This window comes from Pituophis catenifer, unplaced genomic scaffold (assembly GCF_029215685.1).
Source record: "Pituophis catenifer annectens isolate HBS135680 unplaced genomic scaffold, rPitCat1.0.hap2 SCAF_2, whole genome shotgun sequence".
NCBI lineage: Eukaryota > Metazoa > Chordata > Lepidosauria > Squamata > Colubridae > Pituophis > Pituophis catenifer.
In genome coordinates, this window is record NW_027256882.1 from 123,422,736 (window position 1) to 123,436,989 (window position 14,254).

Below are 14,254 nucleotides of genomic sequence, written 5' to 3' on the forward strand. Positions count from 1 at the left end.
TTCAAGAAACACCTGGGTGGCTATAGGCCCCTCACCACTTACTAGGTCTTTAAAAGGAACAGACATGATTAGAGATAGCACTATTCATTAAATTGATATCCTACCAGTATGATAAAGGTGGTCAAAAGAAATTCCACGTTCTAGTGAAGGTGTTATAATATTTCCCTTCGCTTGTAACAATAATAATGTGACTATTGCTAGACATGAATGATGTGCCCTGGGTGGGGGGATAAGTGTTATCTCCCTTGCCCAGTCTAGTGCCCTATGCATATGTTGAGAAACAGATCCTTGCTGCTGAAAGTGAGGAATTAAAGCAGAAGCTGTTCACCGACTTCCTTTGTAGGCAGCACAAAAGGGTGTGGTTTGCGTTTATTTAGTTTTACCTTCTATTGTATGAACCCAAGAGCTAGTTTGGTTTACTGTGGTGGTTAAGGCACCGAGCTGCAAACAGAAAGACTTTTAAGTTCTAGCCAGTCAAGCTAAGAAGCACGCAATGACAACCCACAGGGATGTCCAGGCAGTCACAAGGAGTCAACAGTAACAGGCAGGCAGAGATTGGTTGATTGATTTGTGTGAACCTAGTTTGTAGGCACTAAACCGATCTGTTTAGCCACAAGATACTGAAAGACCCCCAGTTGACTTAAAGCAAACTTGATTATTTTGTAGAACCTAAGTACAGGTAATCCTCTACTTACGATGGTTCATCTAGTGACCGTTCAAAGTTACAACAGCACTGAAAAAATTGACTTGTGACCATTTTCCACATGACATTTAGAACATCCCCTTGGTTGTATGGTCAAAATTCAGAAGCTTGATAAATGGTTCCTACTTAACGACCATAGCTGTGTTCCAAGGTCATGTGATCATCTTTTGCACGCTTCTGACCAGCCAAATGAACGGGGAAGCCAGATTCTCTTAATCCCCATGCTATACAAACGATATCAACTGCAGTACTTCACTTCACAACTCTGGCAAGAAAGGTTGTAAAAAGGGAGCAAAACACACCTCACAAATGTCTCACTCAACAACTCTGATGTTGGGTTCCATTGCGGTCTAAGTTGAGGACTTCCTGTACTAAACTGGAATGGTTTTGAAGAAGAGACTGGACTGCCATCTGTCAGAAATGGTGTAGGGCAGAGGTGAAATCCAGCAGGTTCTGGAGAACCGGTAGCGGAAATTTTGAGCAGTCCAGAGAACCGGCAAATGCCACCACTGACTGGCCCTAGAGTGGGGTGGGAATGGGGATTTTGCAGTATCCTTCCTCTGCCACGCCCACCAAGCCACGCCCACAGAACCGGTAATAAAAAAAATTGGATTTCACCACTGATGTAGGGTCGCCTGCTTCGGGGGGGGGGGTTGGACTAGATGACCTACAAGGTCCCTTCAACTCTTGTTATTCTGTTAAACCAGAAGCAACAAATTGCCTTTGGCTCGAGTTCTCCGGGGAATTCCTGGCTTGTTTTCCGATCGTTTCTGCCTAGACCGTATCAGGGAAAGAGCTGAGAATCCATCCGCCCGTGCGGAGAGCTGCGGCTTTCTCTCCTCTCGGCTGCTAGGAAAGGCGGGGCAACCTGTGGGAGCTCACTTTTGCAGCCGGTCCCTCCCAGGAGCGTCCTGGTCGCCCAAGCAACAGCGGCGCCGACCAAAACACTTGGGGAAGGGAGAGCATGGGGGGCAAAGAAGAGGAGCAGGATCCGGACCAGGAGGGCTCCCCAGAAGCGAATCCCCGCGCCGGGCTGCTTGGGGAGCGGGTGACGCGCAGCTTGCGAGTGGAGCCGGAGCGCTGGGCGCGTTGCCTGGAATCTCCCGAAGCGCGGCTGCTGCTGCGCGCTTTCCTGGATACCGAGCCAGCCGGCCGGCTTCTGTTTGTCACTCAAGGGACAGCGGGGCAGTTGGCGCTGACCGAGGAGCTGGTTTTGGCGCCCACCGCTGGTCGCTCTTCCAAAGGGGTCTTCCTCCTGCGCCTCGCCTCCGGACCCCTGCGCTCGCCTCCCGACCCCCGGCAACTGCTTTATGGAGACCTGTCGGTAGCCACCCAGGACCAGCTGGCCACGCTGGTGGAAGAGGTAGGCAGCGCGGCGGGCTGACTCGGATTGGGGGGGAAGAGGGGGCATCCGGCAGCTTTTGAAGATTTTAGTTCTCGGATCCGGGCTGCGAAAATTCGAGCGGCCGCTAGATGGCGCACATACAGAAAAACGCCTCAACTCTTCCCACCCCCCACCCCGCAGCTTCTCAAGCTATCACAGTTAGTCCTCGACTTGCAACAGTTTCTTTAGTGACTGTTCCAAGTGACAACGGCCCTAGGAAAAGTGACGAAGGGCGGTTTTTCACCTTTGTTATGACCTTTGCGGCATCCCCGCGTAGTCACGTGATCAAAATTTGGATGTTTGGCAATTGGTTCATACTTAATGACCGTTGCTGTGTCCCGAGGTCAGGTGATCGACTGTTGTAGCTTTCTGACCAGCAAAGTCAATGGGAAAACCAGATTCACTTAACAACCACGTTACTAACTTATCAACTGCAGTGATTCCCTTAACAACTGTGGCAAGAAAAGGTCACAAAATGGGGCACAATTCACTTTAAAAAGTCTCACTTAACGACAGAAATTTTGGGCTCTATTGTGGTCGTAAATTGAGGACTACCTGTAATTGAGTGAGAGGTGGGGGGACGGACTTTCCTTGCTTAACTCCCGCTGCTTCTTTGGAGGCATCTGGGACCTTCAGCTCCTTAACACACCCACACCCACACCCACACCCACCCACTCACACACACACACCACCCCCAGTAACTTGATATAAGAAATGTTGGACAGCCTTCTGTCTACACTTTGTATTTGGCAAGGGGTGAGGTAAGGTGAGGAAGGCAAGAAAAGTAAATGCACAGTGAGACAAAATGTGCTGGGCACATGGATGGGATAGCAATTATCTGTATTCTCCCCAGTTGTTTCATTTTTGTGTTGTGATTATTTTTTTTTCCTGTGGTGTTAGGTTTAATCTTGTAAACACTGTTATTTTACGTTAAGTTTGGGGCTTATTCAGTAATGTTTTTTTTCCTTCTTTCATGTCCCAACAGTAAGAGGCTGAATGGTCAATTTCTGGAGATTATACTCTTGAAATTCACTGACCTCATACACTGAGGCTGATTATTTTTCTATCACTTTTTAGCAGGTGTACTAAAAGGCCAATGGATGATGGGAACAGAATCCTGGAAGGTCTTTTCAATTACAGTACATCTTCCTCAGAAACAGAATAATAGATAGAATTCAAGGTTCTGGGAGAAATAAATAAATAAAGTATGCTTTCCATTCATTTTAGTGATTTGATAAAGTTTTAGTTGTGTTTATAGACTATAAACACAACTAGATTAGCATAGAAGCAAATAAGCAGACAAAAATTGGAATTTGATGAGATTTTTACTTGATTGCCATTTAAATGGGAAGCCTGCATTTCTAATTAAAATCAAAAGAAGCATTGTATTTCTACTGACTGAAAGATCTTTTGACTAACACTCCATGTGTTTTACAATTCCATCTTATTTATAAACAATAAACACTACCTCTGAGGTTAGTGGAAGTTATTGTCAGGTAATTATACCCAGGATCACCATATTCACACACAAATATCTTACCACAGAACAAACATTTCAAAATGATTAACATTTTAATTATATTGATAAAACCTAATATCATGTAGCTAAAATCCACTCTGTCTATATTTAGACATTTGTTGAAGACAACAATATATTTGCTTAATTTTACCGTTTATGAAAGATGCCTGCATTTGACATGTGGGAATGTATAACATTTGTTGTCACATGACTAATTATGGCCAATATCAAGCTTTTGATCCTTATCTGGTTTGATGTCTAACATTATCTTTTCATATGCTGGAATGGAAAAAACTTGATTTTTATTCCTAGAGCAGCTTTTAGTGCCTGAATTTGTCTTGGTGCCAGTTTCAATAGTTGTTCCCTGTTCCATATCAGCAGAGCACCCATATGCTTTCCAATCATTTTAGTGACTTGCTAAACAGTTCAGAACTTTTTTCCATGCAAGCTACAATATTGAAAACAATAACAAAATAAAACCAATCTTTTATGTTGATGATAAGTACCATTTGAACTTGAGCTTCTATACATTGACAGTATAAGAAAAGTTAATAAAACGCATTACTAGCATCAATTTTTCTTATAAATTGATGCTAGTAATACATTTGATTAACTTTCTGGCTGCAAATGGTAACTGAACACAGTTTTCTACATTAGAAAGAGAGAAAAAAGGATGAAGGGTTTTTTCCCCTGCAAATAATTGCTGATGAAAAAGAATACACAACTTTAGATCACAAAGCAAGAAAACAAAGAGTGAGGTCAGGTACCCAAGCATTTTCCTGGAATTGCCTGTTAAGACACGAGAATATAATCTTTTTCTGTGTGTTAAGAGCTGAATTCCTACAGGTATATCCTGCTGGGGGGCATGTGATATGTCAGCAGTGGTGAAACAATCCATCTCCAGCTGCCAGGAAAGAGACAGATTATTTTTCATATTTTTCATTGCCTTTGAAATTACGCTGCTTACTCAGATCAGCAGGTGCCTATTTCTGAGTCTGCTGATGCAAAAGATCTCTGTCTCAGCCTACAGAGCATGCTAGTCAAAATAGATAATAGTAGACACCGGTATCTAGGACATCCAGTATATGTGTGTCAAAAAAAAGCTATGATTTTTTTCACAAATCGCACAATAGTGCAATTGAAACATTGACCTTTTTTTTTACATCTGTCAATGCATGTATAAAAGGGACAGGACTTCAATTGCATGAACATAGCTGCAACTTGTCTTTTTGCTTTTTTCACGCTCGTCTCCCAATTTGGACATTTGGGATTCTCCTCCTCCTCCTCCTCCTCCTCCTCCTCCTCCTCCTCCTCCTCCTCCTCCTCCTCCTCCTCCTCCTCCTCCTCCTCCTCCTCCTCCTCCTCCTCCTCCTCCTCCTCCTCCTCCTCTTCTTCTTCTTCTTCTTCTTCTTCTTCTTCTTCTTCTTCTTCTTCTTCTTCTTCTTCTTCCTCTTCCTCCTCCTCCTCCTCTGCTTCTCCTTCTCCTTCTGCTGCTGCTTCTGCTTCTGCTTCTGCTTCTGTTTCATCTGCTTCTCCTCCTCCTCCTCCTCCTCCTCCTCCTCCTCCTCCTCCTCCTCCTCCTCCTCCTCCTCCTCCTCCTCCTCCTCCTCCTCCTCCTCTTCCTCCTCCTCCTCCTCTTCTTCTCCTTCTCCTTCTTCTCCTTCTGCTGCTTCTTCTGTTTCTTCTGCTTCTGTTTCTTCTTCTTCTTCTTCTCCTCCTCATTTTGCTTCTGCTTCTGCTTCTGCTTCTGCTTCTCCTTACAGCCATTAATTTAGAGCACAGCAGAGATGGTTAATTTGAGCCAATCCATGCTGATTATTTGTGAAAGAAAGACGTTGACTGATGGGCATCTCTGTGATAGATGCAATGTGTACTTTCCTTCAAATGAATTATTACACTCTGCCTTAATACAAGGTGACAATGTGTTTCACAGTCTCCCTATTCCATTTTCTAATGACAAATTAACTTTATTAGTCCTCCTATAATAGCTGCTGTATATCTAATATGATAACAGTAAATGTTACTATGCTGTGAACCTTTTCAAGGTTTACTGTTAACATTTGATGTCTTAGCCTAAGAAGTGTAGGCATCACAATTTTGATTGGGATACATCAAATAATTGAGAACCAAGAATATGCATTCACACGATATGGTTATTTATCAGTTACCTTCCTTAATAAAATGCATACATAAGGAATGTATTAAAAGTTCTTTTACCAGTAATTGATTGTATCTCAGATGGATTACACAGATTGGTTAGAGAAGCAGAGGATAAGAAGGCTAAGAGCTCACTGATCACTGTTTAGTTTTAGTTGTTTTAGTTTCCTTGGCCTGCATGATCATCCTAAAGTCGTGGAATTTGTACTGTATAGCTTGCAGCTCTTTAGATTTGGAATGAGAAAAAGGGACAGAAATACCTGCCAAATTAATCACCTTTTCCCCCCAAAGAATTGCATAGAGCTGCAGTGAGGAGCTGTGTGATCTTGGGAAGAGACGCAGCTGTTTTAGTGAGGTGCTGACCAACTACTACCAAGTACTCTCACTCATTCCAAAGTATATCATCATGGCCCCATAGTTCTGCTTGGTCTGATAGTTTGTCATTTCATTGCCGTAGACCTATGTGCATTTATCATTGTGGAATAACAACGGTGTGTGTTTCTGAATAGACGTCACCATGCAAGTCCTTTAAATTCCCCTGCTTTCCTATGTATTATTACTTTGTTTTCTGTACCTCATATGTCTATTCTTCTTCTTGTGCCATATCCATCATCGGACGTCGGCGATCATGTTGGCGATCCTATTTTTATCAACAGCCACACAAAAAAGTGCTGCTGAGTTTTGTCCAAACCAGTCCCTTAGTTTTTGAAGCCATGATGTTCTTCTTTGCCTTCAATCTTTCCCTGGAGGATTAAGTGAAGTATGCTGTATTTTTCTGAGTGTCACATCACATGTCCAAAATATTCCAACTTTCTCTTTTTTATGGTTTTGATGATTTTTCTTGGCTTTCCCAGGCTGCTTATCACCTCCTCATTTCTGATTTTGTCAACCCAGCTTATACAAAATAGCTGCTTGTAAATCCACATTTCAATGTCTATATGTTATCTTTACAATGTACTTTATTTTCTCTGCTTTATGTTTACACTTCACTGGGTCTTCTGTATGGATAGGAGATCAAATATTGGAATTAACGTACTTTTCGTACAAGATGCACTTCCCCCCCCCAAAAAAAGTGGGTGGAAATGTCTGTGTGTTTTATACAGTGAATGTTGCCGAACCCCTGCCTACCCGCCAGCCCCCACCCTTCGGCTGCAATTTAGGTCCTTGCAGCAAACAGCAAATAACATGATCAGCTTCAGCACAGCCTGATTTAGCACAAGCAGCTGATTGACGATTGGATCTGCCTCTCGGAATACCTCTTATCAGCTGTTCCAATCACCGCCACCCATCGGCGCCATCGCGTCCCATTGCCGCTGTCACATTGCCGCTTCCACACGCACCATTTTTGGCCTCCGTGCATCCCATTTTTGGCCTCCGTGCGTCCCATTTTCGGTCTGTTCCAGGTGGCGGGAATCACCACTGCCACCTATCCCCGCTGTCTGGAACAGGCGAAAAATAGGCAGAGGCAGAGGCAGAGGCAGATTTTTTTTTTGTTTTCCTCCCCAAAAGGTAGGTGCGTTTTATACTTCGGAGCATCTTATAGTCTGAAAAATATGGTATATATTTGCATATATTCATGTGAATAGAGCAAAATTAAACCATGACCTAATATTAATTTTGGCAGCAGGTGAATTTTCAGCTTTAGTATTTGACAATAAGTAACGATGATAATCTTCCAGGTTCAAAGAACTGAATCCTCCCTCATTAATTGGTATTTGCATTTTCTGTAAAGATATTCTCGGAATCAAAGAACCTTACAGAAATTTTCTAAACAAAGAATTTATTTCCTGAAAGTATTTTCCAGATATACATTATATAAATTGTATGTAAATTGGTATTCCTTTCAAAATATAAATTAATCTTGGAATATATTCATTTTAAGGTCATTTTAAAGTCAAAGGGTAAGATTTAATAACTCCCATCCATCAATATCTGGAGAAACCTTTTTAATTAAATTGCATATTACTATTAACTGCATTATATCATTTGGGATATACTATATACTCCAAAATATTTAATGCAGGGGTTCCCAACCCAGTACCCCTAGAACGCTTCTGATATATCCTCGCACACCTTACAAAAGTAAATAATTAAATGCATATAATTATAGCTATAATTTTGAAACTTCTAAACCCAAGTTTTTGCACCCCCTGGAATATCGTCTCATACCCTCAGGGCTTGCGAGCACCCCCAGTTGGGAACCCCTGATTTAATGGATTAGATATGAATGCAGGATTGATATTCCTTAAATTGATGGGTAACCAAATCTTGACTTATTGACATCAGTTTTGTACCAGTTAATAGAGTATGCTGGTATTTTGCTAAGGGCATCTATGTTTTCAATTAAGACTGGAAGAGTAGTGTGAGATTTAGAAATACACAGAAGAACGTTGTCTGTAAATAAAGCCAATTTATATTCATCTGAGTTATGAATTACTCTGTAGATCTCTTATGTTGTCTAATAGCTCAAGCCAAAGGTCCCACACAGGTATTAAAAAGCAAGGCTAAATGTGAACCTTCTTGTCAGGTTGCTCTGAATAATTGAAAACCTGGAGAAAAAATGCCATTAACCTTCACTTTAGACAGGACTCATATAATATCTTAATCCATTTTATGAATTCTTAAGGAAATCCAAATCTATGTACTGCAAACATGTACTGTTTCTCTATTTTATCAAAGGCCTTTTCAGCATCTAAAAATAAGATTACTCAATTCTATTAGATCTACATCTAATCTGATGTTATCTGCTGCTTGCCTCATTTTTATAAACCCTGCTTCATTCTTTTTAATAACAATATTTGCAACACTGCAAAATGCTGTTGCTTGCTGTAATATGTTTGCTTGCACTGTTGTTAAAATATCTCTATAAACATTAATCAATGAGATTGGATGATAATTAGTGTGCTGGATGTGATCTTTACCTGGTTTTGGTATAACTGTAATATAAACCTGATTAAATACTGATGATAAAATTCATTTATCAAATATCTCTTCATGCACTTGACAAAGTATTGGTACCAAAAGGTCTATAAATATTTTATAGCACTCAATAGGATACCCATCTAATCCTGGTGTTTTACCACTGGCCATTTCAAAAATTATTTGTTTAGTCTCTGCTTCAGATAATGAAGCAAATAAAAGTTGATTTTTTGGGGATTTAGCTAAATGTGGTAGATTAATTAAAAAAAATTCTTCTATATCTTCATTTGATACATTTTCTGGATTACCGTGTTTCCCCAAAAATAAGATTTTTTTGAACCCTGAAATAAGCACTTGGCCTTATTGCCCTGTCCTCAAAAGCCCAATTAGGCTTATTATCAAGGGATGTCTTATTTTGGGGGAAATGGTATATAATTCTGAATGAAATGTTAAAAAATTGACAATTTGTAGCACTGAATATTTATATATTTTATCTTGATCACCTATGATAATGGAATCATTGTGCTGTTCTTTTGTTTAAAATGATTAGGCTAGATCAGTGATGGCTAACCTTTTTGCCATCGTGTGCCAGGAGTGGGGGGAGCGCGGGTGGTGGTGGTGCATGTGACCGTGCCCACACCCATAATTCTATGCACCCAGCCCCCTCATGTTATGGCCTGGTGGGACCGGAAGGCCCGTTTTTTGCTCTCCCTAGACTCCAGAGCCTTTCTAGGAACCTGGGGAGGGCAAAAACGGCCTTGCCCACCCCTCCAAAGGCCCTCCAGAGGCCGAAAACAGCCCATTTGCCAACTTCTAGTGGGACCGGAAGGCCCGCTTTTTGCTCTCCTTTGACTACTAGAAAGGCCCTGGAGTCTGGGGAGAGAGAAAAACGGGCCTCCCCCCCCGAGGCCCTCTGGTGACAGGAAACAGCCTGTTTCCCTACTTCTGGTGGGCCCAGAAGGCCCGAAAATCAGCTGGCTGGCACATGGATGCACACCGGAGCTGAGCTCGGGTGCCCACTGATATGGCTACATGTGCCTAGGTTCGACATCACAGGGCTAGATCTTACCAGATGTTTCACCATTTTCCCAGGATCTTGGTCATAAAATTCTGTTGGCTGTAGTATCAGTGCAGTTAGTTCATATTTCCTTTTCTGCGTTTCTTTTTACAAACTGTAGATGGGGCTCTAACCATCTGTGCCCATAATATATTTCAATTAATTTTTCAAATTATTTTCCTTTTTATTTTTAATCTTATTTTTTTCTGATGCATAAGCAATAATTTTACATTGAATATATGCCTTATATGCTTCCCATTAAAAATGCATGTTTCTGAATTCAAATCAAAATATTTTAAGTTCTTTATCTGCATTTGTTGTACAAATTCTTCATCATTCAATAAGGCAACATTAAAATTCCAATTTCTTAATACCTTAACCAGTTTCTGAAGCATACAATTCAAAGTAATTGCATTATGATCAGATATATAACAAAGATCAATATTACATTCTTGAATTTGGTAGTAAAAGATCTACAATATTAAACATGAGCAAGCCTAAAAAAATTCTCATGCATACTTATATAGAATGTGTATTTTCTTTTGGTTGGATACATCAAATGCCAGGGGTTTCATAAATTAAGTTCTCCTGTATAAATCTTAATTGTTTTTCTCACTAATGGTTTTTTGCCAGTGTAATTCTATCAAAACTCATGATCGAATATTTCACTGAAATCTTTTCCTATTATCATTTTATCATAAATACATATATTCAAATGCTGAAAACATTCATAAAACGTAACAGGAAAATCTAAATTTGGTTCATAAACATTAGCCATTTTTCTCAGTATCTGCTATTTTAGCAAATAAAATTAAATAATGCTCATTTACATCAGTTTGTACATCAATTGGAAGTCGTTTACAAATTAAAAAGGCCACACCTTTAGCTTTAGTTGAAGTGTCTGTGAGATAAACTGTCCCATCCAATCCATCGTTAATAAATTATCTTCCATTAAATCAGTTTTCTATAGATAAGCAAAATCTGCCCTTAATGATTATAAGTAAACTAAGTTTATATTTTGTTTTTTTGATTCACACAACCCTTTTACATTAAGACTAACTTAGTTCATTTTATTTTGGTCCACTTATTAATACCAATACTAATTGAATTTATGGCATATACCATTTGAGAAATAACTAATAATAATGTTTTCTATATTTAAATATTTAACATATTTTCCAGCATTGCTCATAGTTGAAAAGCTTTCATAAAGATTGATTTTAACATTCAAATACCACTCTATAGGTATATGTGTGGAATCTATATTTAAAAGAAAAAAGAAGATAATTATGTGCATAAAGAATAAATGAACAAGCAAATAATTTCTTAAAAATCCCCTAAAAAGTATACATAAGTAAAAAAATAATTATCAAACAACTCGAAGACTTGCCAAAAGGGGTGGCTCGGTGATTTCATTTTTCTTTTTATACTAAAAATTACAAGACAGTTTCAAACATTACTAGTTTTAAAAAATATACCCTGTATTAAAAATAAACAGTAGAGTTGGCAGTAGGCCCAGACTCTGTACTTTGAAAGTAACCAAAATATAAGCAAGAAAAGAGTGCAGGGAATTTTTTTCAAATGTAGAGTCTTTTAAATGGACATTTTTACTACAGAACTGAAGGCAAACTCAAATTCTCTTGATCTCTTGAGGACCTACCAGACATATTTGGTTTGAATTTCCACATTTTTCATCTAAGGTGGTCAAAAAGGAACATCTAGTTTCTTGGGGTTAAAAGATGAATGACTTTTAATGCAATGTTTCCTCGAGATTATTTGCTTGCAGCTATTTCCAATATGTCTGTTCTGACTGGAAACCCAGAAGTTTTAGTGCAGAAAGCTCTCAACTCAAGATTATAAAATGATTATTTGGTTCTTTCACTAGATGTAAAAAAAATCAGGAAACCAGAAGATTTGATACAACATTTTCTGTTGCTTCTCCTATATCAGTTTCATAACGGGCTGTATTTCAATGCTTCCAGGTAATGATGCCTCTCTTGGTGAACCAGAGAAACCATCACAGTTGGCCCAATGTAGTATCCCAAGATATCATTAATCATGTCTGCTCTCTGAAAAGGAGTGTTTTTGTGATGGTTGGCCAAATTAGAGGAAAAACATTACTATCTCTTCCTATTGAGCCTGAGAGGGAGAGATACATTAACTCTGACAATGAGAAAAAGTAAGTTGCAATGCTTTAATTATTGACTTAAGTGGTCATTTTCAAGAAACTGCATGAATGGAGAGCTTTTCATGTTTGGCTTTAAGCTATAAATTGTTGAATGAGTAGGAACAGAAGCATAGAAATGTAAACATGTTGTACAAAGAACGTGAGCCAGTAATAATAAATTTTGTTTTGTGACAAATTTCCTATTATTTCATTGAAAGAGAGAATTTATCTTTTTGCTTTATACCGTATTTCGTTTCTAGAGAACCACTTTCAAAAGAGAAATAAAACTGATCTGTTGATACTTTTGTTTTTTGCAGTACTGAACTGGTAGATAAGTCCATTATTCATGCAGTTGAGTCCTCTGTTATTGAATGGACCCACCAGATCCAGAACGTTCTTAAGAGACAGTCTTCAGAACTGCTTTTGCAAGGCAAAGATCCCCATCCAAAGGTGGAGTTGGATTTTTGGAAAAATAGGTACTATATATTGTTAAACTCATTCTATAATGAAACCTAAATGGAGCTAGGGCTTTGCAGTTGCCACTTGCAGGACCAGGTCATTTGCGGTAGCTTCTAACTGATCTGGAGGAAATAGCTGAGAAGTAGAAGCATCCATTTACAAAAGAAAAACTTAGTTGTACAGTTTCTTACTTTCTGGCTGAGACAAAGAATAAACTTTCTCTGTTAAATTCATTTGTCCTAGGAAGATTATAAGCCTGTTTGCTGCAAGAGAGCATGTTATTTAATTGGTGGAATAAATTTGCTCATATCTTCTTCATTATATGTTACAGATACGAGGATTTACAGTGTATTTATAGCCAACTAAAAGCCAGAAGAATTTTGACTATGTTAGAGCTATTAGATAAGGTGCAAAGCACTTACTTCCCAGCATTCAAATCCATCTTCAGTGATGTCGAAGCAGGTAAGACTGTGAAATTTTGGATTATTGTGATTAAACAAATATTATTATTGTAATTACTGGATCAGTACTCTATACATAAAAGTCAACCTCTACGAAAATTGTAAGATTTACTTCTTTTCTTGTATAAAACACTATCACAAGAGTCTTGTTTCATGATTTCTAGAGATAGTGATGCATGGTATTAAATCTCAATGAATGAAGATCATAACTTTTTGGACAAAGGCACATTTGGAATTTTCTGAAAAGTCATGCACTTCATCACAAAATTATTGTATGGGTATACTGTATGTTGACAAAACCATTGGGTGCAATCAATCAATTTATTTACTGTTTTGACCGCTAGTTGTAACAAAAATAGAGAGTATAGTCAATCACAAAATTAGACAAATTTGGCTAAATGTGGCTAAAATATAACTAACTTTTGGAAAAAAAAATGAATACAGAAGCTTGTTGTATACAGTTAAATGTAATTAATGGAAAATCAATGGAAAAAAAATCACTTATTACCAAGAGGAACATCATCTCACTTTTATGAGTTTAAAGATAAAACTGCGTTTGAGTTAATTCCCAGAATTGAGTAAAGCAGGTGTTCAGTGGTGGGTTGCCCCTGGTTCGGACTGGTTCTATAGAACTGGTAGTAAAACTGGAGGGAGGCTCCGCCCACCGACCCCGACATCTTCAGAATGCTTCTGCGCATGGGCAGAAGAGCATGCACGCTCATGCGTGCGCACAGCCCCATTGCAAACCAGTAGTAAAGGTAAGTAGAACCCACCCCTGAGGTTGTTCATAAAGCAAACACTCTTACTTCTGATTCTAAAACTTCTGAGAACACTTAAGTGCAAATTAAGAGTCCTAGGGTATATCTGTAATGATTGAGGTTAAAAAAAAGAACGAAACATGATTGCTTTTACTCTTGTAATTGTTATTAATTCTATAACACAAGTTTAGATTGGTGGATTTTATCTTATTATACTGGCTACTAAATCTAGTCCAATTGTTCTTTAGGATGATGGTGATGGTGATGATGATGATGCATCTGTCTTCATCACAATGCAAATGGGTTTGAGGTGGAGACTTTTAGCCCAGATAGTGGAGAGAAGAAATAGATTAAATACTTTTAACACAAAAGTAGTCTTAACTCAAAGGTTATTCAGCAGCATTCATTGCTGGAAAATAAATATTATCATTATAAAAGTAATACTTCAATCTAAACAATATCACCCACCAGTGGATGTTAAAAAAATGAAGGAAATAATAATTTAGGTACAACAGGCTATAATTCGTTATATATTTTTGCTTATGTATATGTCAGAACATGCTGTCATTTGGGGACATTGAATCCCATAGATCTGTAACTACTTATGGATTTATTTAGTCCTCTACTAACAAAAATATTCTTATGAATTTACTATGTCAGCGAACATTTT

At 38.8% G+C, this 14,254-nt stretch overlaps 1 protein-coding gene across 1 annotated transcript in view; it reads left to right on the forward strand.

Annotated features, from left to right (window-relative positions):
* Positions 1-1,667: 1,667 nt before the first annotated feature.
* Positions 1,668-14,254, forward strand: part of DNAH9 (dynein axonemal heavy chain 9) — a 233,111-nt gene continuing 220,524 nt past the window's right edge. Inside the window, exons 1-4 of the mRNA XM_070934466.1 lie at positions 1,668-2,066; positions 11,722-11,918; positions 12,224-12,382; positions 12,697-12,827. Of these exons, the coding sequence (XP_070790567.1) occupies positions 1,668-2,066; positions 11,722-11,918; positions 12,224-12,382; positions 12,697-12,827 (886 nt within the window). The remainder of the gene's footprint in view (positions 2,067-11,721; positions 11,919-12,223; positions 12,383-12,696; positions 12,828-14,254) is intronic.